The sequence below is a fragment of the Pelodiscus sinensis genome, chromosome 1 (assembly GCF_049634645.1).
Source record: "Pelodiscus sinensis isolate JC-2024 chromosome 1, ASM4963464v1, whole genome shotgun sequence".
Classification (NCBI taxonomy): Eukaryota; Metazoa; Chordata; order Testudines; family Trionychidae; genus Pelodiscus; species Pelodiscus sinensis.
The window spans coordinates 40,378,563-40,405,928 of record NC_134711.1 but is presented as its reverse complement, the minus strand read 5'-3'; the positions used below and the strand labels follow the sequence as shown (position 1 = coordinate 40,405,928).

At 39.5% G+C, this 27,366-nt stretch overlaps 1 protein-coding gene across 4 annotated transcripts in view; it reads left to right on the top strand.

The window, feature by feature from the left end:
• SPAM1 (sperm adhesion molecule 1) overlaps positions 1–23,850 on the top strand; it is a 35,151-nt gene extending 11,301 nt beyond the window's left edge. For 2 of the 4 annotated variants that reach the window (XM_006122596.4, XM_075928487.1), the window contains exons 2-5: positions 5,504–5,673; positions 17,387–18,574; positions 19,351–19,440; positions 22,581–23,850. In XM_006122596.4, coding sequence (XP_006122658.2) covers positions 17,612–18,574; positions 19,351–19,440; positions 22,581–23,240 — 1,713 coding nt within the window. In that variant the 5' untranslated portion in view covers positions 5,504–5,673; positions 17,387–17,611 and the 3' untranslated portion in view covers positions 23,241–23,850. Of the gene's footprint in view, positions 1–3,773; positions 3,836–5,503; positions 5,674–17,386; positions 18,575–19,350; positions 19,441–22,580 lie in introns of those variants that run through there. The other 2 variants (XM_025184409.2, XM_006122599.4) reach the window with 2 other exon arrangements.
• Positions 23,851–27,366: the final 3,516 nt, after the last annotated feature.

Here is a 27,366-nt window from a genome sequence, read left to right as displayed (position 1 = left end):
GTTTATCCTGAGCTGGGGAGTCAGCTTTCCAGGGTATCAGGGAGCTGACCTAAATTTCCATTCACTTCTAATTAGTGTACTTTTTCCAGAGATGTCTTTGTAGAGAGATGTTTATGAACAATTATGATTTGAAGACACTCCCTCATAAGGGACTGTGTTATGAGTGTGGGAATTTAGAGATGTGCCCTGGAGACAGGTGTTGGGAATGTCACAATGCTATGTGAAGCAGTTCAACAGAGACACTCTCCAGTTTGTTTTATAAAGTTTGATTCCTTCTTCATTCACTGGTCTGTAATTTAATGAACCCCAAGATTGTTACATAGTGCCAGTGCTAGTGAATGAGAAGGGAACTGCAGTCATTCTGAAATTAACTCCTGCATTTGCAATTGAAAGCAGAGAGAAAACGAGGCAATAGAGAAGCAGGTGGAGCACCAGGGGGGAGAGGTTTTTGCAAGTATTTGGTGAGCACCATACATCTGGACTGGCTTCAGTGGGGGTGGGAGGGAGAAACTCAGTCTGCTAAAGTGGGTGACTTCAATACAAGATCATACTAGGGATGTGAAATCCTGTTTAATCTTTTAACCAGTTAAACATATTGTTTAGCCAGTTAAAAGCTCAGTGAGTGGGGAAGGGGCGCTCCAGCTCACTTGGGCTGGAACTTCCCACCCTGCCTCCTGCTAGGTTGGAGTGCCCCCCCCAACTCCCCTCAGCAGGCAGAGGCTGATACAGCCTGGCCAGAGCAGCCCCTGCTTGAGAGGTGCCCAGCTTATCGTGGACAGAGACTGCTTCAGATGTCTATGCTCATCTGAGGAAGTGGGTTTTGCCCCCAAACTATGCACATTTAATACCCTATTTGGAAGATACAGAGTCTTATGCATACTCTTTGGCATAGGTTCACCTCCAGAAGTGTACCACAAAACCATACATACAATCTAGGAATATATTAATGGTGTTGACATCTCAATAAAGGACATCATCATCCAAGGCTCAATGAAAGAGGATCATGACTGTAGACTTCAGGAAGTCCTTGATGCAATTAGAGTTACAAACCTTAAACTAAATAGGTAGAAATATATTTCAAGGGCTACAGAACTTACTTTTGTTGGAGACATTATTTTTGCAAAGGGCAAAATCTGAGAGGATGATAAAATGATGTTATGTTCCCAGTCAAAGAGAAATCTCCATTGGCTCTTGTGAATTATCAGTTATTTGGGAAAATTCATACCAAATTTATGTACCAATGCATTGGCATGCAGAACAGGGGAAATCACAGGAAGGTCTAATATAATGACTGATACAAGAACCAGTGTTGAAGTTCTATGCACCAGAAACACCTATTAAAATCACAGCAGATGATTCACACAGTCTGGATTAGCTACAGTGATTTTACTGAAGCACAACAATTGTTGGCGACCAGTGGCATACATGTGCAAATCACTGACTGAGGCAGAAACCAGATACTCACAGACAGAAAATGAGCTTTGAGAAATATTATTTGCCAGGGAACGAGTCAATCTTTATATTTATGGACAGATACTATAAGTTTAAATGGGCTACCAGCCCTGATGTCATTATTTAGCAAACTACTAAAGGATTGTCCCTTAAGGATTCAAAGAATGATGATAAAGCTGCAAAAGTATGATGAAATTATGACCAACATGCTCTGTTAATTCATGTTCTCTGCAGATGTACTTTCCAGAGAAGTGGCTTCCACAAAACCAGAGAAGAATATAGAAGCTGAAGTGTAAGAAAGAAAGTCTTGCGCAAGAAAGCTCTATGGCTAAAATGGCCATCGGAGCTTTCTTGCGCAAGAGAGCGTCTACAGTGGCACGGATGCTTTTGCGCAAAAGCACATTTCTTGAGCAAAGGCACATGCCAGTGTAGACGCTCTCTTGCACAAATACTTTAATGCAAAAACTCTTGCGTTAAAAGTATTTGCGCAATATCTTGCTAATTTAGACGTAGCTTGCTTGTTTTGAGTTTACAGACTGTTAAGACACATGAAAGGCATGTGACTCAAGTCTTGGCTTGGCTCCTGGTTAAGCAGCAAACTAGACAAACCGGGAACCCTAAAGAGGAATGGGGTTGTTTTTCTTCTGTTCTCTTAAACTACTCAGATTCTCGCTAGGCTGCACAATTGGAAATTTTCAGAGTAAATACCGATAGTATTCAATGGACTGATTTGTGTCTATTTTTTATATCATACACATTTTAAAAAAATCCCTTTGCAGAGATGTGTATGATTGGTCATGACAAAGTAACACATGCAATACTGTAGAGGAAGGCAAATGAAGGCACACCCAGATACAGACTTACTATTTGTATCAGCAAGGGTTTGTCAGGCTGTTGCAGACTGCACTAAGGAAATGACTAGTAAGGCGATGTTTCTCAGATTATAATAGCATGCTGGCTGTTCCAATGGTTAGTTTGGACATCTTTCAATTTACAGTCTTTGAAAAATAAATAAATCAGGTGCTTAACAGCAGACCTAGATGGCTCAGGAGAGCACGGAAACACTTAGCAGCAGGTCATCAGTTTGCATCCAGCTTGTTGTCATAGTAGCTAAAAGCTGTTGGCATCTGATGTCTGACTGGCATCAGTGGGCAGTGAGTGAGGTGGCCTCAGTCCATTTTCCAATGTACAGATGTCCACATTATACAAGGCACAGCTATTACTGACCTCCTTGTTGGGCAGTCTTAGAAGACAGACCATGGATTCAAGGGGCTATCCAGGATGTCCTCAGTCCTAGGTGGTTCCTGCAGGAGAAGGGATGAAGCACAGAACAGCGGGCTAATGTGGAGGGCTTCTGCTGTGCCTGCTCTGTGGAAGCTTTCTGTATCCGGTACTTTTTGAGAGGAACAGTAAGATAACCGTGGACAAAGGTTTAATAGCCATTCCTTTTAGCCACAAGGAATCGCTATTAAAAGCCATAGACAGACAAGTAGTTTAGCCTAAAAAGGGGTTTTGCTGTTGGTCTGGACATACCTTTCTAAGGTATGTCATTTTTAGTAGGTGGCTATTAACTCCTCTTTAATGCTTTCCCCCATATAGCTCAGGAATTATCTCCAGAACTCATCAGACTCATGTCTTATTTTCTTTACCACAGAGCACCACAGCCACCATTAATCCATTAAAGAATCATATGAAGAGCATTACATGGCCCCCCATTAATTTTTATAAATTTAAAAACAAAGACTCAAGCTGTATGCAAACTCTTGTTGACAATAATGAGGAAGCTCGTGCCAAAAGAAGCAAGAGAGACTCCTGCAATACAGAGATAAGTTGAGTTGGGTGACGATATGGACAATTAGTGGTTTACTGCTCACTGGCAAGTACGTGCTGCTTTTGTTAACTATCACTGATCCTTCTGTCCATAATAATGTAATCTACAAGTCCAATGGATTATACATCTAATATTTGTTGATTGTCTGATCTTTGATTTAGTGAACACTGATGTCCAAGGGAAGATTCCCATTGACTCTAGTGAGTTCAAAGCCACCGATGCTTAAAAAAAGTCCCATTTGAAACAAAAAATTACAAACCTGTACTTAGCTTTAAATGATTTGATTTAATCCTACATTCCAACTGATGTAATTGCTAAAGTAATACAGATAGCACAAGAGTGAAACAGAGCTTTGTTGCACAACTGAAACATGTTCAAGTATGACAAGATAGAGTTCTGACCAACCTCCATGTAATTGGGATTAAGGTCATAGATTAAATGTTAATTTCTGATTGGTTGTGCCAATGCTCTGCCCTTCTTGACAGGGCAGATTAAACTGACTAGCAATACATCCATTCATTGCAGCAATTCCTGCCCTTCAGAATCACACAGGTGAGCACTTACAATTGATTTTCCAGCACTTTGTATTTTGTAAAGTATCACAGTTTCACCTTTGATCACTGAAATCTTTTAGTTAAGTTTTCTAGAAACACTGAAGATTGGTTATAACTAACTAAACAGTTTAATAAAACATGTAAATACCTTCTTCTATGAATAATACCAACTATCATCTGTTTGCCATTTATAATGTTTTTATTTTCTTTAATCTCAATTGATTAACAGGTATCCTGACAAATATGCATAGGGCTATTTATATTTCATAGGTTTTCAGCTTGGAAAAGAGATAACTAAGGAGAATATGATAGTGGTCTATAAAACCATTATTGTGGGGAAAAATAAATAAGAAAGTGTTTATTTACTTCTCATGACACAAGAAGAAATAGAGGTTGCAAATGAAATTAATGGACAGCAGGTTTCAAACAAACAAAAGGAAACATTTTTTCACACAATGCACAGTCAATCTATGGAACTCCTTGACACAGTGTGTTGTGAAGGCTGACTATTACAAGGTTCAAAAAAGAACTAGATAAGTTCATGGAAGCTAGGCCCATCAATGGCTATTAGCTAAGGTGGGTAAGGATAGTGTCTCTAGCCTCTCTTTGCCTGAAGCTGTGAACAGGCAACAGGTGTGGGATCATTTGATGACTACCTATTCTGTTCATTCCCTCTGGGACAACTGGCGGTGGCCACCATCAGAAGACAAGATACTGGGCTTCATGGATCTTTACTGTGACCTGGTGTGGCCGTTTTTATGTTATGTTCTGTAAGGGTTATTGAGTAAAGTGCATATATCAAGATCTACAAAATGTGTCAAAACAACTTCTCAGATAACTTAATTTAAATTATATTAGCTTGATCTAAAATTTACTCTGGACATTTTTTTTGGTGGGAGCAGTTTGCACTTATGAAGTTTTCACCCTGTTTTAGGAGGCTACTAAGAGGAGCTATGTTGGAGAGAAGTTAGATTGTCCCTATTGACAGTGATTAAACAATGATGTTACTGGGAAATTTCTAATAAAGGGTGGAAGGAAGGACACATCAATGTCTCTAATTTGCTGACAAATGATATGTTATAACAAATTAATTATTACTTATGAAGAATAATTGACACCATGACGTGCTGCCAACAGGTAAAATTCTAAGGTGTTAGCCTCAGAGTTGTATAAAAATGAATGGCTAGTTTCTAACCAGCTCCTGTGTGAGTGCCAGAAGGGAGGTGAGGGTCGTTTCAGGGAATTACAATTGCTGCTACTTCCTAATACTCCCTGTAGGTGTTGCTGTCTTAAAAAGGGTAGGGTGAGGGTGGGCCATAGCTCTATCCATCAAATACGTTAAGAGTTCTCTGGACTGCCCACTGTCGAAGGTTGCAAGGGCTTCTGAAGGAAAGTGGTCCCTCCAATGCACACAGAGGTGGCATGTGGGGCACATGGGATTGCGTTCCTCCCCCAAGATTTCTGCCTTCTATTTGGTCCTGATCCCAGAAGTGCTAATGTAATAGGGCAGAGCCCACCCAGTCTCGTGCCAGTTGTAGGTACTATGGGCTGGATGGGCTCAGTGCTACTTGACTCCTAATGACTCAGCACCTTCCCCTCTGCATTCTCCACTGGGACAGGAAGCAGCCCATCTAACGGGACCCTCCCTTCTCTTCTTGTTCCCTAGGCTGGACTGTCTTCTGCTGTTGCTCCCAAGCTCGCACCTACAAGCAAAACAGCTCCCAACAGCAGCCTCATCCACCTGCCCCCTCCAGCCCACATGCCGAGAACCCTGCAAGATGGGGCTTCCCACCTCTGTATGGCTCTGCTCTAGCTCCCAGCAAAAGTCCAGCCAAGGTCAGCAGACAAATTTCAACTTTCCCCATGGCCCCGCCTCCCAGAGGAGAGATGTGGGGTGGTCACCTATCCCCCCTACCATCTAGAGGCACAAGTCTCTGCCAAAGGTAGAAACTTTCCCTAAAAGAGATGAATTTATACTGAGAGACCATGGAGATAATAAAGAGAGGGAAAGACAAGAGATGGCCTGACGGAAAATAAAGGGAAAAGGAAACTACTCTTATGAGAACTGAGTTTCTGTTTTGCAATTCCATCTTCTCATTGACTTTCTTTATAATAATAATTAGGGGTGAGAGAGGACACAGCTAATACCTGAGTGGGTGGAAGTGACAGGAAAACAACCTTTTATAAAGTGACTTTTGAGTTGTAATAAACAATAAAAGAAACCACCTGCAATATAAAATGGAGCAGATATATAAACTGGCTCTGAAATCAGTGAGCATGCATTTCTGAGGATCACTGAGATGTTTACTTTTTCATAGCCCTACAGATAAATCACTGGTATTAAAGATCCTGGAACAACTTTCATGAGGCATACCAGAGCAGTCAACAAAGGCTTCCCTTGTTGACCGTGCCGTGTCTAGACTGCCGCGCTGTGCCGGATCAGCTGATCGTCAGCACAGTTCAGCGGCCATTTTTATTTTAATAAAGCGGGGATTATTTAAATCCCTGCTTCATTGACTATGCCTAATAAACTATTTTACATGGATCTGTCGATGGAGCTTTGTAGTCTGGACGTACCCCTAATGTCCAATCTAAACCTCCCTTGCTGAGGTTTAAACCCACTGCTTCTTGTGCTATCCTCAGAAGCCAAGGAGAACCATTTTTCTCCTTCCTCCTGGTGACGCCCTTTTAGATACTTGAACTTATAGTTACAAAACTACAACTTAGTTTTGTGACTGAAATCAATTCACAGTGAACTTTCTGATGCTAAAACGGCAGCTATATTAACTTTGATTCTGTATTTCTTTAAAAGATCAGGGTTCTGAAAAACCCATTATGACTATTTCATTGACATTTTCTTGAAAATTACTATCCTAAGGCACAGCAATTTTCTTAGAATCTGGATCATTTCCCATATAATTGTTAAAGTTGGGCAATAGTTCCCTTCCTGGGAGGAAAAATTAGATGTGTAAATGCTCTGTACTTTAACCTGAACTGTGCTTTAGCTAGGTTTCTGTCCTGGCAATGTAGCTGGGAAAGCAAGTTATATTTTTTCTGAGCAGAAATTAGAAATCAGGTTTTCAAAATCAAGATCCTGATGGGGAAAAAAAGATTATTTATGAATACAGTATTTGTGTATGTCGACCAAGTAACTTGTAACTTTCCATTTGCATTGTGAAATAAGGAGTTGGGTAAGTATTGTTTCTAGCCATTTGACAGACAAGGAAACTAAGACAGAGTATTTAAGGTCATTTTTTCAAATGGCCACTGATTTGCTGTGTTTCAGATTTTGGGGGCCTAATCTGAGACATTGTAAACTGCTTCACAAAAGTAGCTGATCTTCCTTGCCTCACTTTTGGTGATTTGCCCAAAGCTACACATGTAGCTTATTGCAGATATTTGAACAGAATGGACCTCTAGTCTGAGCGGAGGCTCAATTAAAGTCACAATTAAAGTAAATTAAAGTCACAATTAAAGTCACAAAGTTACATTATTGTGCAGGGGGTATGCCTTAAGTGAGATTACAGCACTATTTCTTTAACATACTGTGCTTTTTTTATATGGTCACTTCCCAAGAAGTATCTAAAGCAACATCGGTGAGCTTGAATTGCCTGCTGAATCAACAGATGGACTTGTTTCTTGTCCTCATTCTGATTAGATAACTTCTGTGGAAACTGTCCTCGTAGCATTTGGGTTCTGCTAAGCATCAATTTATACAGTCAGGAAAAGGGATTCCTCCAAATGTTTTTGGAAATATGGTCAGACAATTTATTTGGCTAACATGCTGAAAAACAAATCAGAACATCAATAAATTGGCTCCTAAGAAATGATGCTGTTAGCAGAATCCTTACAGATTTGAGAGTTCAAACTCCTGGGGTATGTCTAGACTACATGGCTCTGTCGACGGAGCCATGTAGATGAGTTTACTAGACATAGGAAAATGAAGCAGTGATTTAAATAATCGCCGCTTCATTTACATAAAAATGGCTGCCGTGCTGTGCCAATCTGCTGTTTGGCGGCACAGCGGGGCAGTCTGAATGCGCTGCAGTCGACAAGGGAAGCCTTTGTCGACCACTCTGGTATGCCTCATGAAATGAGGTTTACCGGAGCAGTCGACAAAGGTTTCCCTTGTTGACCGCGGTGCGTCCAGACTGACCTGCTGTGCCACCAAACAGCTGATGGGCACAGCGCGGCCACCATTTTGATGTAAATGAAGCGGCAATTATTTAAATTGTCGCTTCATTTTCCTATGTCTAGCGAACTCATTTACATGGCTCTGTCGACGGAGCCATGTAATCTAGATATACCCCTGGAGTGTGACTGGAGTAAAGAATTCCTAAGACTCTATGCTTGTCACAGAAAACTGAAGTAGTCATGGTAAAACATGTTTAAACCTTGATATGGCCTCCTCTAACAATGCATATTCAACATTGCTGATCTTTCAGGATGTGGTTTAGGCTACCAACAAATGTGCTATTTAGACTCATTTGAAGGTGTGCATTTATTGATAGCATCTTCAATCTAAAGCACTCAGCATACTTTACCAATATTAATTTGTCTGTTGGTGTTTGGTCAGTAACACTACATCCTGTTTGAAACGCAACAAAACTGGGACAGAGTTAGGAAGTGAACTCACATCTCTACTGCCAGACCTCTGCCTTAACTATAAGTCTATCCTTCCCTCCCTTTGGAATTGACTTTATGACATTGATATACATTCACTAGAAAAAGAATTAAGACATGGGTCAAATTGTATAGGACCCTGAACAGCCATGATTCCAACCTGAGCTGGAAATGGAAGTAAAAGACTGCATTCTATTAAACTGGAACAAATCAGATAACCCAGAGATGATTAAGTGCCATCCTTTCATATAACACAATGCTTAGCAATAACATGCAAATTGTCCTGTCTTTTTGGTCTCTTGTAAAATATTATAGACTCATAGAATCATGGGCCTGGAAGGAACCTTGAGGGATTTTCTAGTCAAATCCCCTGTATGCAAGGCAAGACTAAGTACTATATAGACCATCCCTGAAAGATGTTTGTCTAACATGCTCTTAAAAATCTCCAATGGTAGAGATTCCACAACCTCCTGAGGCAATTTATTCCAGTGCTTAACCATCCTGATAGTTTTCCCTAATGTCCAACTTAAATCACCTTTACTGCAATTTAACCCTATTGTTTATTGTCCTATCCTCAGATGTTAAAGAGAACAATTTTTATTCCTCCTCCTCGTAATAACCTTTCATGCATTTGAGAACAGTTATCATGTTCCCTCTCAGTCTTCTGTCATGACGCATCTAAACTTTCATCATGATTATTTGCAACATCTACTGGTCAACAGCTATACAAAACAAGAATTCTCAAAGAAAGTAGGACATTTGCTGTGCTTAATGGACCACCAATGCTTTGAATGCCCTTTCAATTTGTGAGAATGGGCAATAAGATTCAAATGAACAAATTATTTTTCTTAGCTTGAGGCTACCTAATGTTTACTCAAACAAAACAGTTATCAGACTACCCAAGTTATGCATAATCAGCCTTTCTGGAATTTTCTGAAGTTATCTGGTTTTTCTGCAAGCCTTTGGGTCTCAGTTGTCTTCTTCCCTCACAAGGCTTTAGAATTAATTACCCTTCAAAGACAAAACTAGCTCATTGTTATTTTGGTCTGTTGCTCCTCAGCAACTGTAGGTGAGTTTACAGCTCTAGGCTAAGGCGGCTTACATCAACCTCATTCTGGTGCTTCAGCCAATATAATTCACTCACCATATTGGCCTGCAAGAGATGTACAGTTTAGCTCAATGTAGTTAGCATAACACAGTGTCTGTATAGACACTCCATTACCACCATTGCCTTTTGGCTGTCCGATGCACAGGCCTGACAGCCTGGAGTGCAGCCACTGGGGCTGACAGCTGAGAGCCACACCATTGCTTCCCTGTGAGGGGCTAGAGTGGAAGACAGGGAAGGAGAGCCCAAGCCCAGCCATCATCTAGGCTCTCCTTCTTCCGCAATCCCTCACGGGAAGGCTGCCAAACTTGGGTTCTCCTTCTCCCCCCAGTCCCTGACCATGAGGTAACAGCAGGGCTCCAGGCTGCCAGCCCTGGCAGTATGCCTGGCTCTCCTGGCTGTCATCCCGAGGACAGGGAGGCAGGTCCAACTGCCAGTTTTCCAATATTGCCCCACTTTAGTCAGAAAAAGCATTTTTGATGAGGAAGTGCACCACTAAAGTTAGGGTCTAGGGTGGCCATAAAAACAGTAATTACAATGGTGGCTGTATGTCAATCTAACTTAGTGTCACTTAATTTTGTAGTGTAGACAAGACATCAGTAACTACTGATTGACTCTCTGTTTCTAGTAGGTGGAGTTGATTTTAGTCATCTTTTCACTGGTTCTATTATAAACATGCACAGAAATGAAGGAAAATCTATACCATTTTGTTCTATAGAGTTACAAAGAGTTAGAATCTCAAGTATGGTATATTGTTCACAGTGTGAGTAGCTATGTTTAGAGTCCTACAAATCTGTGGATATCAGCGAATATGCATGGAGTATATTTGTGAATCACAAGTCAGATACCAGTACAAAACTTGTATCTGTTCAGGGCTCTTTTCACTATAAATACTCAGTTCCAATATATATGCATAGTCTGTGTCCGAAATCATGGAATAAGTAATTTAATTTTTGTGGTTTTGAAAAGGGAATATCTCAGTAATTATATCAAAATAGTCTTGAATGCCGCAGTACCATTAGAGTTAACTTACATACATACTTTGTATTAATAGTTTATAAATTATTTACTCAAAAAGAAAGCAACAGGGTGAAAAGGCCCAAAATTCTGGTTTCCTGGAGACTTTTGTCGGGAAGTAACCAGATCATTCGTGACAACTTTATACTGATCTACGCAAATGACCTAATCCTTCCATTTCCACCTTAACAAAGTTTCCAATTCCACAAGCAGATTCTTGTACCCAGAAGATTTTACTGTTTAGCCTAATTTGCTCCATTGAATACTTAATAATTTAGTGTTAATAATATAAAAAATAATCAAGTGACTGAGGCTAGAATGAAGTAAACACATAATAATCACTAGACTAGCAAACTGGGTTAAAATAGCCCAAACATTCTGGACTGTAGATAAATATATCCATGATCATAATATTAGAGATGTTTGGAGACAGATAGAATGTATATAGAAAATGTATCTGTATATAGAAACACACCAGCATACGAATAACAGCTATTACCAATCAATCAAATCTATGACAATCCATGAAAAACAACTGTGAACCATTCAAATCTGTGTATTCACTGACTTTTGGATCAAAATTGATAAGTGTAAGAAAGGGTACGTCTACACTAGCCCCCTAGTTCGAACTAGGGAAGCTAATGAGGGTGACCGAAGTTGCTAATGAAGCACGGGATTTAAATAGCTCGTGCTTGATTAGCATAATCCCGGCTGGTCGCCATTTTGGAAACTGACTAGCCCGAAGTAACTGCCTGTGTCTATATGCGGCAGAGAAGCAGGATTCCGAGATAAACCCCTTAGTTCGAATTAACTGTTACTCCTTGTGGAATGAGGTTTAACAGTTAATTCGAACTAAGGGGTTTATCTCGGAATCCCACTTCTCTGCCGCATATAGACGCAGGCAGTTACTTCGGGCTAGTCAGTTTCCAAAATGGCAACCGGCTGGGATTATGCTAATCAAGTGTGGGATATTTAAATCTTCATTAGCAACTTCAGTCGCCCTCATTAGCCTCCCTAGTTCGAACTAGGGGGCTAGTGTAGACGTACCCTAAGAGCGTTATTGGCAGTTGCTAGATGCTGGCAGCATTTATTGGATCAAACTTAGTCCTGATGTCAGTGGACCCAAGCCTAGTGAGCTATGCCTAGTTATATCAGAGTTGAGTTTCGACTCCTAGTAAAGTAACACTGCCCAATACTTATACTGCTTATGAGCAGTTTTTAGACCTAATCCAAGCAGCACTACCAGTGATCCCTGATAGGATACACATCATTCTGTACTAGGAGACCTATTCTATTTATATTCAACCTTTCTATTGATTTGCAATCTAGTTTATGATATAAAAATGAACAAATAATTAAACAGAGAAAATTGATAAATAAATAACCTACATAAATGTCAAAATCAGGAAAATATAACGCAGGAGCTATTTCTGTAGACTCAGGGCATGTAGATCTACCAGTATACACTCTCAGATAACCCTAGAGCAATTAGTGTTAAGATATTCTAAAGATAATGGCTTTTTGACAAAGACAAAGGCAGCTTTATTACTCAGTTCATTTGGACATACATTCGCAACAGGAGACTTGAAAAAAAGCAACTTTTATTAGACCTGCCATCATTAAGCTGGCCCAGAGGCAATCCTTTTAACTGAAAGCTATCATGTGAAATAATCTATTAACTTTAACACACAAAAATATATTACTGTAAGCTTTGGAGGCAAAAGTTTCCCAACAATGAATTGAACAAATCTTAGTAAGAACGGCAAAATCAGCTGAGTTTTAGCTAAGCTGATAAATATAACACAGTACAATGATTAGAACCTTTCCTCCACATCCAGGGCTTTTCCATCAAACCCACTTACAAGTAAACTTAATAGAGTGGAAAGTAAGAGTGCTCCAGTTTGTTTAATCTAATCAGATTAAATAAAATTATCAGACATTTTGTGGAGGAATTCTTACCCTGAAAACAAACTGGAGCACTCTTACTTTCCACTCTGTTAAGTTTACTTATAAGTGGATTGTTCATGCATAAATAGAAGACATTCTCTCCCCTACCCCATGATTTATCAGAAGAGTTCCTTGTTTTGTCTCTTGTGCCACAATATAAACATGTGACTCAATCGGGAAGTGTTGTTTTATTTGGTTAATGTGAAGAAATTCAAGTCACAGTGGTGAACAAAACAGAAAAGTCAAGTTAAATCAGACTGCAGGTTGCCAGTCTGGAGGATCAACTTTTTGTGCACCTTGGGCTTATCTCACTCATGGAAGTCATCAAGAAATGGCAAGTGACTTCAATACTGCAGGATCAGACCCTTTCTAAAGAATGCATGGCTATTGAGTAGGAGATATAACAACATTATATTATGGTGATGCTAATTGGAAATAGATATTTTATTGTATAAATATACAATCTGAAGGATGTGATTACATTTTTCCATAGGATCACATTCTCCTTATTCCCCCAACACAAACTGTATATACCTCAGTAGAAGACAAGGCTTAACAGAAGAGTCAAAGAGACCAAGAAAAGCTTAAAACATTCTTTTTTCCTCCTCAAAAACCTCAAATGGAATCACATGAAACACAGTTATACTGTGTAACTACCACTACCCTTTACTTTTGTTTAAAGCAGAGTTTCTATATGAACGTGGTATGTTCAGTATAAGTATCGTATTTATATTCAAATGGCCTGTTATCACTCTATGTATGGCAACTACACCCTGGAGCACTATAATGAATTACCTGGCTATGAGCCATTGATAATTTGATATCAGAAATCACTTTATAGGAAGATGGTGGTTGGGGTGAGTTTCCTTCTGTCCCTGAGATATTGGAGCCAAAGGACAGTTCCACAATAGAGATGTAAGCCAGCGATGATAAAGGCCCCATTCTGGATGAAGCTCTCCCACACAACCAAGGGCATCCAGAGGACAGAGAAAGGCACAGCAAAACCCACCTATAACACTTCCAATCCTCCCACTGATAATTTTTTGCATTTTATGGGAAAACAGTATCCATGCTCACTTGTGGTTTGCCCTCCGGTTCCCTTCTCATCCCCCTGGCTAAAGATTTGTCTACACTGTGATAAAAATGCTGTGACATAGTCTCTGAGCCCAGGTCAGATGACTCAGGTGCACAGGATTTAGGCTGCAGGGCTATAAAATCACAGTAGAAATGTTTGGACTTGGGCTTGGGCTTTAGCGCTTTCTCCCCATGGGGAAGGAGGTCTCATAACCAGGGCACCAGCCTGAACCCAAAAAATCTATCCTGCAATGTTATGAGTCTTTTATCATGACATGGCTCATTGATCACAGCACCAATGTCCTCTTTCCCAACAGGCTTCCCAGGACTGTAGTATCATTTGTGGTCCCAGCAGAGGGGAGACAAATGAGATGCGATTTACAAAAGGCTGGTTGAGCATGTGGGGAATCATACCCCTTCCAGCATCTCTATGATGTGACCAGCATTTCTGCAGAGCTCCTTTGTAGCCCATAATGTTCATATTCAGCTTTGGCCAGAAGCAGGTCTTATGCAGGATGTTGACGTACCCCAAAATGTGATCTCTCATATGCCTCAAGGAGAGAGAGTTATTTGTAGATGAAGGGCCAGTAACAGAAGTGATTTCCCTAGCCACTTTAGAAATGCTTTCAATTACTGCACATACCACTACAAATGCCAGGACCCTCGCTGGGGAGACTATTAGCAGTCTCAGCCAGAGATAATGCCTGATAAAGGATCCAGCAGATTTTTTTTTTTAGTTCTATCTCTGACAGCTGTTCCCTTCATTAAGTATGGGACACATTTGTTTTGGATACTAGTTGCACAAGAATCATTATCCAGAAGGCTAGCTGATAAAATGTCTCAGTTTGCATAGGCATTCAACCCAGCTTAAACTGATGATAGAGCATCACTGTGGGAGAATTTACAGAAGCTGCCCAGTTCCAAAATAGGTCCTGAACCTATCAGAGATGAGAATGTACATCTGTTGAGAGGTAAAACTTCTGTTAATACAACATCATTTTCTCTATTCTTCCCTAGCATATTGGGTAGTACAGTCACAAATCACAAGGGAACAACCTTACCAATAACATAGTTACCTATAGCAAATAGGTTCACCCATAGTCTACTTCCACCCTCAATCTTCATTCTCCCAATAAAAGCCTATCCTTATACACCTGGGCTGTGTCTACACTGGGCCACTTATTCCGGAAAATCAGCTGCTTTTCCGGAATAAGCTGCGAGCTGTCTACACTGGTCCTTGAATTTCCAGAAAAGCAACGATGCTCTACTGTACAAAATCAGCCGCTATTCCGGAAAAACTATTCTGCTCCCGCTCGGGCATAAGTCCTTATTCCGGAACATTGTTCCGGAAAAGGGCCAGTGTAGACAGCCCAGTAGTCTTTTTCCGGAAAAGCGCATCTACATTGGCCATAGACGCCTTTCCGGAAAAAGGGCTTTTCCGGAAAAGCAGCCTGACAATGTAGACGCTCCTTTTCCAGAAAAACTGAAAATGGAATAGTATTCTGTTTTAAGCAGTTACGGAAATTCATGCCAGTGTAGACACAGCCCATCATACCATTAACATACAGTGTGCGTTAGAACCATTCAGTGTGTTACTATAAAGCTCCACTATAAAACAAAACCTCCCAAATTCCATAACCAGTGTTGTCTGTACTATTAAAGTATAAATTGTATAGCACATATGCATACAGTATGCCTGCCCATACAAATGTATCATAAACTAGAATGCAGAGAGTCACTGAATTACAGTGCTTCGGTCATATCCTTTTTTGCCTAAATACTACCCACCCCCTCCTCTCTGCTGGGGCTCAGACAGTGCTGGCAAAGCAGTGCAGATGAGCTATTGAAGACCAAAAACTGGGCTATCTAGATCAGAAGCCCTTATCTGCATCTATCAGAGACCCTGATTCCTGGAGGAACACCCCCCTCCCACCGCAACAGGAGCCTGGTGGCCCAGTAAAGTGCCACTGTTGTACTTTGGCTAGGTTTCACTGAATGAGGGATTTCAGTACATCCCATGAGACTTGTATATTGAAGAGCAACCCTTCGTTGTCGATTATATTCAACCCCGAGGCAGAACATGGCACAGATAAACCTCCTCTGCTTCTCTGGCCTATGCCAGCCTACCTACCAAACTGCCCTAATGGTTTCCCTCATTTAGGAGTTTCCCACAGATCTCCTTAGGCCAGTTGCAGGACTTTAACCAGCTTCTCCTCGAGCTGGGCCCTTTTATCGATCAGTCCATCCACACTAGGGCTGCAAAGGTTTGGCAGGCAGACCTTCCTCTGCTGCGGTCGTCTCCCTGCTAACTCAGGGCCCTGCAGGAGCCTGCTTGCTCCCTGTAGTTTCTATAGGTATCTGCCCTGTTATGAAGCAGGAGGAGGCAGCATTTATGCTGGCCCCTTCTCCCACTTTATTCCTTATTTTTGGCTGGGTGAAAGAATGGCCACTACCCCACCCTTTCTTCAAGGCTCCAGCTCCCAAGCCCTTAAAGATACAGCAACTGGATTTATTCTAACTGCTGTTCTTCCCAGAACCCTTTTCCTCTCTTCCCATAACACCTCAGGTCTTGTGTATCAGACCACCCAATATTCTTAAAGATCATGTCACATGATGGGAAGACTGACCCACAGATAGTCCTGTTGTTAAAGGGCAGGCTGTCCCATCACACTGCATTAACTTGTTTGTGACTCCTCTCTTCCTTTCAAGTGTTTAGTTGTGGTGAGGAGGCATCCCACTCCAGAAGGAATGTCACTGGGCATAGCTTAGGCACAATGTATCTTTGAGGTCTAAGAGCTTGGCAACTGTACTCTGCTTTCCCAGGGTGAAGTGGGCACTTGTTAATGTGTCACACAGAGTTCACTCTTCTAGCCTGTGTAGAGGAGTGGCCCACCTTTCTTCTCACCCATTTGGGAAGGCTAGCACTGACAAGGGAACCAGAACTGGGGAAGTCATACATAGCCTTTCAAATTGACATATGTTTGGTCATAATCAAGGCCACAGATCACAAGCTTTATTTTGATGGACTCCTTAATGTGAGATCTTTCATGCGGCCGGTCATTTGCTAATACTATTAGTATATGGTTTGGTAAAAAATATTCAACAGGAAGGATTTTTACAACTGCGTAAATTATGAGAAAGGACAGATTTCTCAGCAAAGCTTGATTTATAGGTACAGGGACGTTTACCAGTCTCAGAAGTGGGAGGCAAACAGAACTACTCTGTTTTAATGCTTATGCTGCAACAGGGGTACAGCATATTGCATTAAAACAGGAATTCAATAGGAATATGAGAAACTTACACAGAAGAAAATAGCACCCACATTTTCAGCTAAAGCAACGGCATGATCATAACAATTGCATAACAATTACATATAGTTTGGGTTCTCAAAGTGCTTTGTAAAATTAATAGCTTCAGAACAACCTTATGAAGTAGGTAAGTAATATTATACCCAGATTACTATTGAATAAGGCACCGACAGCTTATGTGACTTTGTTCAAAGTCTCATACTTTAAATCCCTGTTAGAATCAGAAGTAAGATGGGGATATTGACTCTGTTCCATGCTCTGACTATTAGAAACCACTTCCCTGACCACCTTATGTCTTTTCTAAGTATGTATTACTTCTGTGATGCCATGCTGTTTTTTCACATAATAGGAGTATTCTCTACTCACTGAAAAATCACAGTATTTCCATAGCTACAAACTGTCTGTGTTTTAAGGATACTCTAAAAAGATATCCTACTGGATATTATAATGGCTTCAATCTCTTTTTCTGCATTAGGTTGGGCAGCTATTGAGAAGCTTCCCTAAATGCGCAATGAAGAAATAAAGAACATGGCATAAACAACACACCTCTTTTACCCTTATGGAATATTGCTGACTGTGTACTCTGAGGAAATGTATTATTTTACTGAAGACTTTGACTGACTACCATGGCTGTGAGCACCTATGAAGCATTTATTTGCAGTTTGATCAGAAACAGCTACTGAGCTATTCACTAACTGAAATGGAAATCTTAAAGCAAGCCCAAAGCTTTGGTAGCTTTATTGCCTCTAACAGAGCATCCTGGCTGGTATTCATCATTATTCAAGTTACTTGCTGTTCATCGTTGCATATAAGAGCCCAGCCTCTCATCCCCAATTCACCTTTCCTCTCTATCTGGAATGCTCCTACAGAGCTTTGCACTGAGAAGACTAAAGTGCAGCTGGATATGAGACTCTTCCACTTGGTAGGAAGCACACTGAAGACATCCACAGAGCAGAATATTACTATATTCTATGCAGACAGGCTTGGTAATTATCCTTACATAGATGAGAACACACATAAGACATTTAATGGTGGGATCCCCCAACTCTGTTTCTTGGAACACCATTTAAAGAAAGCCAGGGATGACATTAATTTTTATATGCCTTCAGATGAACAGGTTGGCTTGGCTGTCATCGACTGGGAAAACTGGAGGCCACTATGGATACGGAACTGGGGAGCAAAAGACATTTACAGGCAGGAGTCTGTCGAGTTTGTTCAGCAGAACGATATAAGCCTATCAGAAACCCAAGTCAGGACTCTAGCCAAAATGGAATTTGAAGCTGCAGCAAAATCATTTATGTTGCAATCTTTAAAACTGGGAATATCAATGAAGCCAAACAATTTGTGGGGCTATTACCTTTATCCTGACTGCTATAACTATGATTACAACCAAAATCCCCATAATTATACAGGAAGCTGTTTAGATATTGAAATAGCAAGGAATAACGAGCTTAATTGGTTGTGGGAGGAAAGCACAGCACTTTACCCATCTGTCTATCTCGAAACAGCCTTGAGATCTTCCAAAAACGCACCACTCTTTGTTCGTAATAGAGTTCAAGAAGCCATTAGAGTGTCTAATGTCTCCAATTCCACCTGTCCACTTCCCATTTTTGTATATACACGTCCAGTATTTACGGATTTCAATCAGGAATATCTCTCTCAGGTGAGTGAGGTTTGGCTAGCTCTTAAATATTTGTAATTTAAGGATCACTACATACATAGGCACAAAACATTGCAAGTTGATGAAAGTAACCTACAGAGGGTTTGAATAGAACTGTATCCAACAAGCAGTAAAATACAATGGAACTGGAAAGAATATTATAGCATGTTAAGCAAAGGAAAATATAAATATGCTGTTGTTTCAAGCTGACTGGTTAGGGGCTATTAAAATGGGAGTAGAGGCAATGTTTGTTTTTAATGATATATAAACGAACTATGAAGATCACTTTTAAAAATATTTTTGTTGAGTTTTACCTCAAGAATTATTAGGAATATACAATGTTGCCTGGCCTGGTTTTGTTAGAGCATTGCCCTGAACAAGGTCTTTCATGTCTTTCATGTAGAACTTTTGAATTGGACTCCACCAACTTTGATTTGCTAATAGGTAAAAACCTAAAAGGGAGGTAAAAAGTGTATCAGATGGATCAGCTTGGAGAAGTGCCAATGTATCTCAGGAACTTGTTAGAACTCAATTTGAGTCTTATTTCTCTAATCATAAGCCATACTTACAATGATGTTAGGTGGGGACATAGTTTTGCATCATCTGCTCAACTCTGTATCAGAATCTACCAGCATAACTGAGAGCAGAATGGAGAAGTAATGTTTAATTATGCACTTCATGGTGGTTATTCTGGTTATGTTTCTGATTATGTAACTTATAGTCATACTGCATGTTGCTGAAATATACTTTATTATTCATCCTCACACCTTTGTTTTCAGGATGACCTTGTAAATACCATTGGCGAATCTGCTGCATTAGGTGTCTCTGGAATTGTAATCTGGGGAGACCTGCATTTAGCACTGAGTGTGGTATGTCAGATTAATTACATTCAATTCTTTTGAGAGATCAATTTACTTTTTCCTTAGAGATGAAAAGTGTAAGGTTTTTATTCATTTACTGCTGTCAGAATTTCTACTGTAAACAATGACTAAACAGTTTTCAGAAGACCCAGGGTGTGTCTAGATTACAGGGTATTGTCGACAAAAATGGACTTTTGTCAACAAAACTATATCTGCATCTACACTACTGCCAAGTTCGGTCTACATAACGTCGACAGAACTCGGCAGTTTTGTTGACGCTGGTAAACCTCGTTCTATGAGGAATAATGCCTTTTGTCGACAGAGTTCTGTCAACAGAAGGCGTTATTGCATCTACACTGTCCTTTGCGTCTACACTCTCATGTTGACAAAGCAAGCCCCTTTGTCTTCAGAACTGGATGTAGTCTAGACACTCTTTGTCGACAGAAGCTTTGTCAATAGTATCTGTTGACAAAGCTGCTGTCGACAAAAGCCTGCAGTCTAGACATACCCCCAGAGTCTTCTCTCAAAATTAAAAAACATTTTTAGGCTTGTTGTCATCATCTGCCATTCTGCTTAAATAAAATCTCAGCCTTCTAGAAATCTTTTTATTATCACTGTTGGTACTCAGCTTTTAATCTGATACGTGCTGTTAGGGGTCGGTGACTAGACAAGCTACTATGCCAACTACAGGCAGGTTGGCATTTGTTTGGTTAATTTAGAAATTCTGTAATTTCTTTGTAGTATTCTGTCCTAAAGTACAGAAAAAATATTCAGGCCTTGTCTGATGCAAGATTTTTTATAATCGGCTTCCCAGATTATTGTTGTTGTTTTTTTTTTAAATGGTCCATTTAGGAAAAAATACTTTAAACATTAGGAGGAGACATTTTGTTAAATGTCATGGTTAGTTGATTCTCTGTTTCATATGCAATGGACGATAATACCTTGACTGACTCCTGTATGAGAAAGATGAATGGCAAAAAGGAAAAATAAAACCCTTCCCCCTTTCATTTACTATAATAAGGTCACACGCAACATAGTTTGAGAAACACTGTTTTAAGGAGGTTCAAATAAATCTTTTGAGCTAGCCCATTTATATACAGTCAAGTCAGTCTATTATAGAATATTATTTGTGAAGTTATTATGGTACTTTCACCCCCACCCACAGTCTACTAAAGGAAAGGATTCAGAACTGTTCAGCACTGTTGATGTCTCTTGAGCAGAAAGTATGCCCATATAAATATTCATAGTTCTTTAAGGACTGAATTTTCAAAAAAGTCTGAATGTGGACTTCATTTGTACATGCTTGGTTTTGATATGCATATCATTTGCACCTGTAATTTTTGCACACAGTTATAATGACAGAATTTATATTGGCAACAGCCTTTAGAATTAAATTTGCAAGTGATTACTGTAAGCAAATGAGATTTTGCATATACAGATTAGAATATTTATATCCACAGTTATGCAAGTTTTAGCATGAGTAAATCTGTTTGTTCGTGGAACAACCTTCCTAAGTGACTATGTGAAGTCATTACCCTCTTCATAAAGATCTCTCGACCAGGCCCATTTCTGTCATAACTTCTCCAAGAATTTAGTCAATTAAGAATTGCTAGCTAAAATATCTTTGGCTGTTATCTTTCTATATATAAAACAAAACAATACTTATGCCAATCATCTGTCTGACTTTGATGGTATATTATATCCCTTTCCTTTTGAATGTTTTCCCCTTTATTGTAAGCAACATTGCAAGGACAAATCAGCACCGAAAATAGAAGACATGGCTTCCCATCTTTACTGTTCTGTCCTCTCCCCTTTTATGTCTTGTTTTGTCTTAAAAACATAGTGTTGAATTTTGACAACAGCTCCAGATCATTCCAACAAACTTCTCTTTTATTTCTCCAGAAGTCCAATTAAAGTTAAAAGACTATCAGACACTGTTTCCAGCTAATGGGGAAGGGAATAAGAGTTGCTGTTAAAATGAAAGCTTTACTAACTACCACATATTTCAACTGCTTGACTGTTTCTCCTTCTTTTTCTGTATCTTTAATGAAGGAGTTAAAATTTAGTGGTGGCTGTTACAATAACTTGACATTAAATCCCAGATCATGCTTTACTCATGAATATTTTAACAATAAACAAATGTTTCATCTTAGCTTTATTAGGTCCAACACAAGCCTTTGTTAGATTCAGCACAGCTGGTGGGAGAAGGGAAAAAGCAGAGATTTCTTAGGCCTTGTGTACACTGGATTATTGTCCTGATTTCAGCCATTGTTGAGCAGTTGCTGATATAGCTGTGCCAGTACAAGCTGGCAGGTAAACATATTCGTTGTGATATGTACCAGTACAGTTTACCCAAGGGGTAAGCCCCATTGGTGCAAAAACTGGCTTTGTCTGTCGATACTAGGTGTTTAATGTCTAATCAGGTCAAATTGCCAGTGTATTCTCAGAAACAAAACAGACCAAAAACACTAACCCCTCAGCTTCTAATTATAACACCATGCCAAGCGAACCAGAAATCTATGCCAACAACACAAGAATTTCTCAGTCATTGAGGCATACTTTGAAGATATTTCTCAATGTGAGGAAGTTCCAAGAATATGTTTCATTCCAAACGCAGGGCCCATGAAGTGCTCTTTTCAAGTCTCTAAAAACAAAAACAAAAAAATCAATGACAACTTAGCTTCCTCAGCTGAGGGATACTCAGTTCAAGGGATGCGGGGGAGAGAACCAGAAATTTCACGGGGACAGTAATTTATGTCATATGAAAAGACATAGAAATCTTCAGGCTTCCCTAAAAATAACAGGAATTTTGATCTTTCTTCTAAGTTAATGGAGCACATTGGACTAAAAAACAACAGGCTAACCATAGTAGATAAAGTGAAAGCTTGAATTCCTCTGATTTCGGCCATTTGAATACTTTAAATAAAATCTACAGCATCTACCTAGTATAATTTTGCCTTAATTATTGCAATGTATAATGATTTAATTGATACATTTGGTTGTTTTCTACAGCCAATAACTGCTTATCTACATTTACAATATCTCTAGAGAAACACTGAAAATTAGCTACAATAAAGTTGTTGAAATGACGACCATTTTCATAATGAATTTGTATATTGAGTTTTTAAAATATGATTTTCTTTCCACAGAACACTTGCAGAACTTTAGGCAGCTACCTTGGGCATACTCTGAATCCTTATATCATCAATGTAACCATGGCAGCTAAAATCTGTAGTCAAGCATTATGCCAAGACTCTGGTGCATGTGCACGAAAAAACTGGAACTCCAGTGACTATCTTCATCTGAATCCAGAGAATTTTATTATTCAGATGTCAAAAGATGGAAAATATGCTGTACAAGGGCAGCCATCATTTCAGGATCTGCAGCAATTTATAGAAAAATTTTATTGCCGCTGTTATGCAGGCTACAGTTGCAAATCTAGAGCTGATGTAAACGACATCCACTACATCAATGCCTGCATTTCAGAAGATATTTGTGTTCAAGTGTCCTTAAATTCACTTTCTAATATGGATGCCTCTGGGGCCAGGGCCTCTTCCAACATGAGTGTATTTTCATTAACTCCAGAGAAAAACATGACATTACCTGCACTTAATGCAACAGAAGGTTTTCAGCAAACCATTAGGAATAACAAATTCACTGTATCTAGTGCAGAACATACCAGTGCCACAACTAACAGTAAAGTTGATTTAAAGATAACTGATACTCACAGCTTCAGTGATTCATCTGCTGAGGAGATGAAGATACTGAATATGGCTTGTTTAATTCTAATTTTGAGAAACCTAATTTAAATGACCCAACTGAAGAAAGAATGTCATTTTCATTCTCTTTCTTCCTTCAAGGCTGTGTTCAGAATTCCAGAGTTTTTATTCCCACAAAAGGGCAGTACTTGAAAGGTGATGAGTAGCTGTGATTTCTGTGGATTTATCTGGATCATTACCATGTTCTGTCCCTCAAACTTTATATTTGCTTTTCAGTTTAGTTCTATAAACTACTATTTGTACCAGAGAAATCCTGGTCGCACCTTTTGTAGCAGGATAATCCAAAATTTTTATATTTGAGAAACAAACCTTTTATATGGTTTGAGGGAGCTATTTGTAATAGAAGATTTTGTATGTGAAAACAAGTGTGTGAAATTCACTTCAAACTGAATTTACATGGTTCTTGAGTAGGAGGTGGGTTTAGGGCTGGTCCTCCTCATGGGGTGAAATTAGTATGAATATAATACAAATTCTTAAAAATACTGGATTAATTTTAGATCTGAGGAAATAATTTGCAGCCTCTTTCTGGTTTTGGAACATCTGTAATGACTTTGCAATATCAGCTACTAGAAGATTTACGTGGCATTGCTCAGGTTTTTAACTCAATTTTTGTTTTTTGGAAAATAAAATGTAAAATGAGGCTGGGGATGAGGGCTTCAGTATGCACACTGTCCTGGGAAGAGAGTACAACCCCAGCCCTCTCTCATAGGATCAGCTTGGCGCCAGGTGAGAAGTGCTTCTCCATGGCCGCTGCAGCTTCAGCAAGTATAGGTTGGGGAGAGGGCCATGTCCTCTGGCTGGGACAGGCCCAGGTTTGTCTGCCCCGGATGCTTCCCAGGCAGTGTGAGGAATGCAGCAAACTACTGGTCCATTCCCCATCTGTAGTCCCTTGTTGCCCTCCTGTGATCATTATACTGTATAATTGTCCTCGCTTTCCATTCCATATCCTCTGCTACCCCCATGTGGTCATTATATAGCAGAGCCCTTCCTTTCCATTGTATGAGAAACAAATCCCATTCCAGGCACATCCTATTTTACAGGCACCACCAAATTCTTACCTTTCTTTAAGTTATGATAAGAGGAAGCAGCACACCAAATTTGGTGGTTCTAGCTCTTACCATTTAGGAGCAGTTCTTGAACAAACAGACACACTCACAAACAAACTCTTCAAATATATAGTAGATTTAAATATATTCAAAGACTTTTTTAAAAAGTTAATGCTCATCACCGTAGTAGCTGAGTACTTCAAAAACATACATGGATTTTCACAATAGGTCAGATGCTATGACCCCTATTTTACATAGGGAGAGCTGAGGGCTAGAGATTAAGGTCAAATTTATCCACTTTGTTTCAGATTTGATGCAAGACCTGAATTTTCAGAATCCTTAGCATTATATAGCATATTATACATTCAAAGCCCAGCTTCCATTGACTTCAGTTGCAGCTAGGTGTGTTAACCATACCAGCAAATGACAACTTCAGGGCTTAATTGCATTCCATGTTCACAGCCCCATGTTGAGGCGACATGGAGCTATATGCATAATATGGATTTGTCAAGAACAATCATTCCAAGCCAAACTAATTTCTTTCTTTTATAGGTTTACTGGCCAAGTGGATAGAGGAGAAGTAGATATGATTTATCTTGATGTTTAGTATGATTTTTGATACAGTCCCTCACAGGCAAATAAAGTAGATGAACAACTAATTGAAAAACCATACCTCAATGAGTAGTTGTCTCTGGTTCCCTGTCAAACTGGGATGGTGTCTCTCATAGGATCAGCAGGATTTTGTTTGGTCCAGTATGGCTTAACACTTTCATTTGTGACTTTGAGAATGGAGTGGAAATTATGCTTATGAAATACATGGATGAAACCAAGATACAGGAGATTGCACACATTTTGGAGGACAGGATTAGAAATAAAAATTACCTTGATAAACTGGAAAATTGGTCTGAAACCAACAAGATGAAATTCAATAAAAACAAGTACAGAATACTATACTTAAAAGGAAAAATCAAATGCACAACTACAAAATGTTGAGAACTGGCTTAGGCAATAGAACTGCAGAAAAGGATCTTGTGATCGTAACAATCACAAATTCAACATGAGCCAACAGTTGCAAAAAGCTAACATTCTGAGGGCATTAACAGGAGTATTGTATGTAAGATGCAGGAAATAATTATTCTTTTTGGGCCCAAGGTGACCTCAGCTGGTGTGTTATGTCTAGTTTTGGGCACTGCAATTTAGGAAAGTTGTTTACAACTAGGAGAAAATCAAAAGGACTGCAACAAAATGGAAAAAAAAAAGCTTAGAAAGGTAAAAAAGTTGGGTTATTTTTAGTTTTGAGAAAAGAAAGACTGAGGGACCTGGTAACTGTCTAATATGTTGCAGGCTGTTACAAAGAGGATGATGATCAATTGTTCTTCTTGTCCACTTGAAAGTAGGACAAGTAGTAACTGGCTTAATCTTCAGAAAGAGAAATTTAGGTCAGATATTAGGAAAAAACTCTCTCACATTATCTTCTGGGAATTGACATATTTATGTTCTTACCTCAATAGGGCAAAAGATATGAGGCAGCAGCATTGCTGGAGATGGAACACAGCATGGGCAATGTTTTCAAAGGAGTGTCAGTCTAGAAAATATCCGTGCACATGCAACATTGTACATGCACTCATCACTTGTTTGTGTATAAAAATAGGATGTTCATGCACAAAGACCAGAGAGGACAAAAATTGCTCAAACAGATAAATGCATAAACAAATTTGCAGGTGCACAGAAACACCATTTTGCAATATGATCTTCCACTGAAAAGCTGATATAAAATGAAAGATATCTGTTACCCACAAGCTTTTCATAGCGTGACGCAGAATCAGTGATTACCTTTTTCTTTCTTTGAAAAGGTGTAAAAATTACATTGGTACTGCCAGTTTCCTCATTCACTGGATGTTGGTGTCACACTCTGTGAAGTGAATCATGGCCAACAGTGCCAAATTCAAGAGGCAGGGTACATATACCCAAGACTGATTATATGCTCTATAATTAGATTTTACCATCCCAGTAACAAAGATGAGTTCCCAGAGTACTACAGTTGTTTTATAATGGACTAACAGACATTCCCTTTACACACTCCAGTGTATCTTGCCACCTAGCCAAACTGGACTTAGTGATAAATGGTCACTTACATTTTAAAAAATATTACAAGATAGTCAGGATGCTCCCAGTTCCAAGAGACTGATCATTTACTCACATGTATTATACCTTATATCTCACACCAAAGACAACATGGTAGCCAGTCCTGTGATAAACTAATGACTAAGTAGGAAAAAGACTTGTTCTTTATAGGCTAAAGCAGGCAACATATACACACAAGTGAGTTCAGTCTGTGGGTTTGAAAGCTTTCAGATCTGTCAGCGCTGAAATGTTTTTCAGAGCTAACCAGTGTCAAGCAACCTGGGGATCTCTATGCTCATGTTTAGAAATCCTTGCCCCTCAGAATACAGACAACATAAAAATGTTGCTTCATCAGTGATTTTTTATCCCCTCCATCCCAGAGTCCAAAACTGTTGGAGTGAGTTCATGTGTAGGTCTCTCCTTCCTGGAGGGAGTTAGAAAAGCTATCAACAGTCTCTGTCCTTTGATTCTACACAATATGTCATTTACATTCAACAGGATATCTTAGGTGCTGGACAAACACTTTACCTTAACCCCTCTTTTCATATTTTGAGTTACACAATTACAGAGGTTTACAATGCAAACACTTATATTATGAGCTATAGAAGTTATCACTGAGATTAACACATGCAGCATTGTATAAAGTCTAAATACTAAAGCTATTCTTAGCAACGTAACATCTGTATTTTAACAATGCTAACACAAGTGAGCTGCATTGGCTTCCAGCTATTCATTTGTAATTCATTTGTAGCACTGGCATGAACTGGCATCTCAATTGGCATTTTGGGTTTAGATATAATTAATTCAGAAGGACAGATAACAGAGAAGCTAGTGAAAGTTTTTTTTATTTGGAGCTTAATACACCTGGGCTACATCTACATTGGCACCCCTTTCGGAAAAGGGATGCTAATGTAGCACTTTGGAATAGGCAAATCCGTGGGGGATTTAAATATCCCTCGCGGTATTTGCATTAACATGGCTGCCAC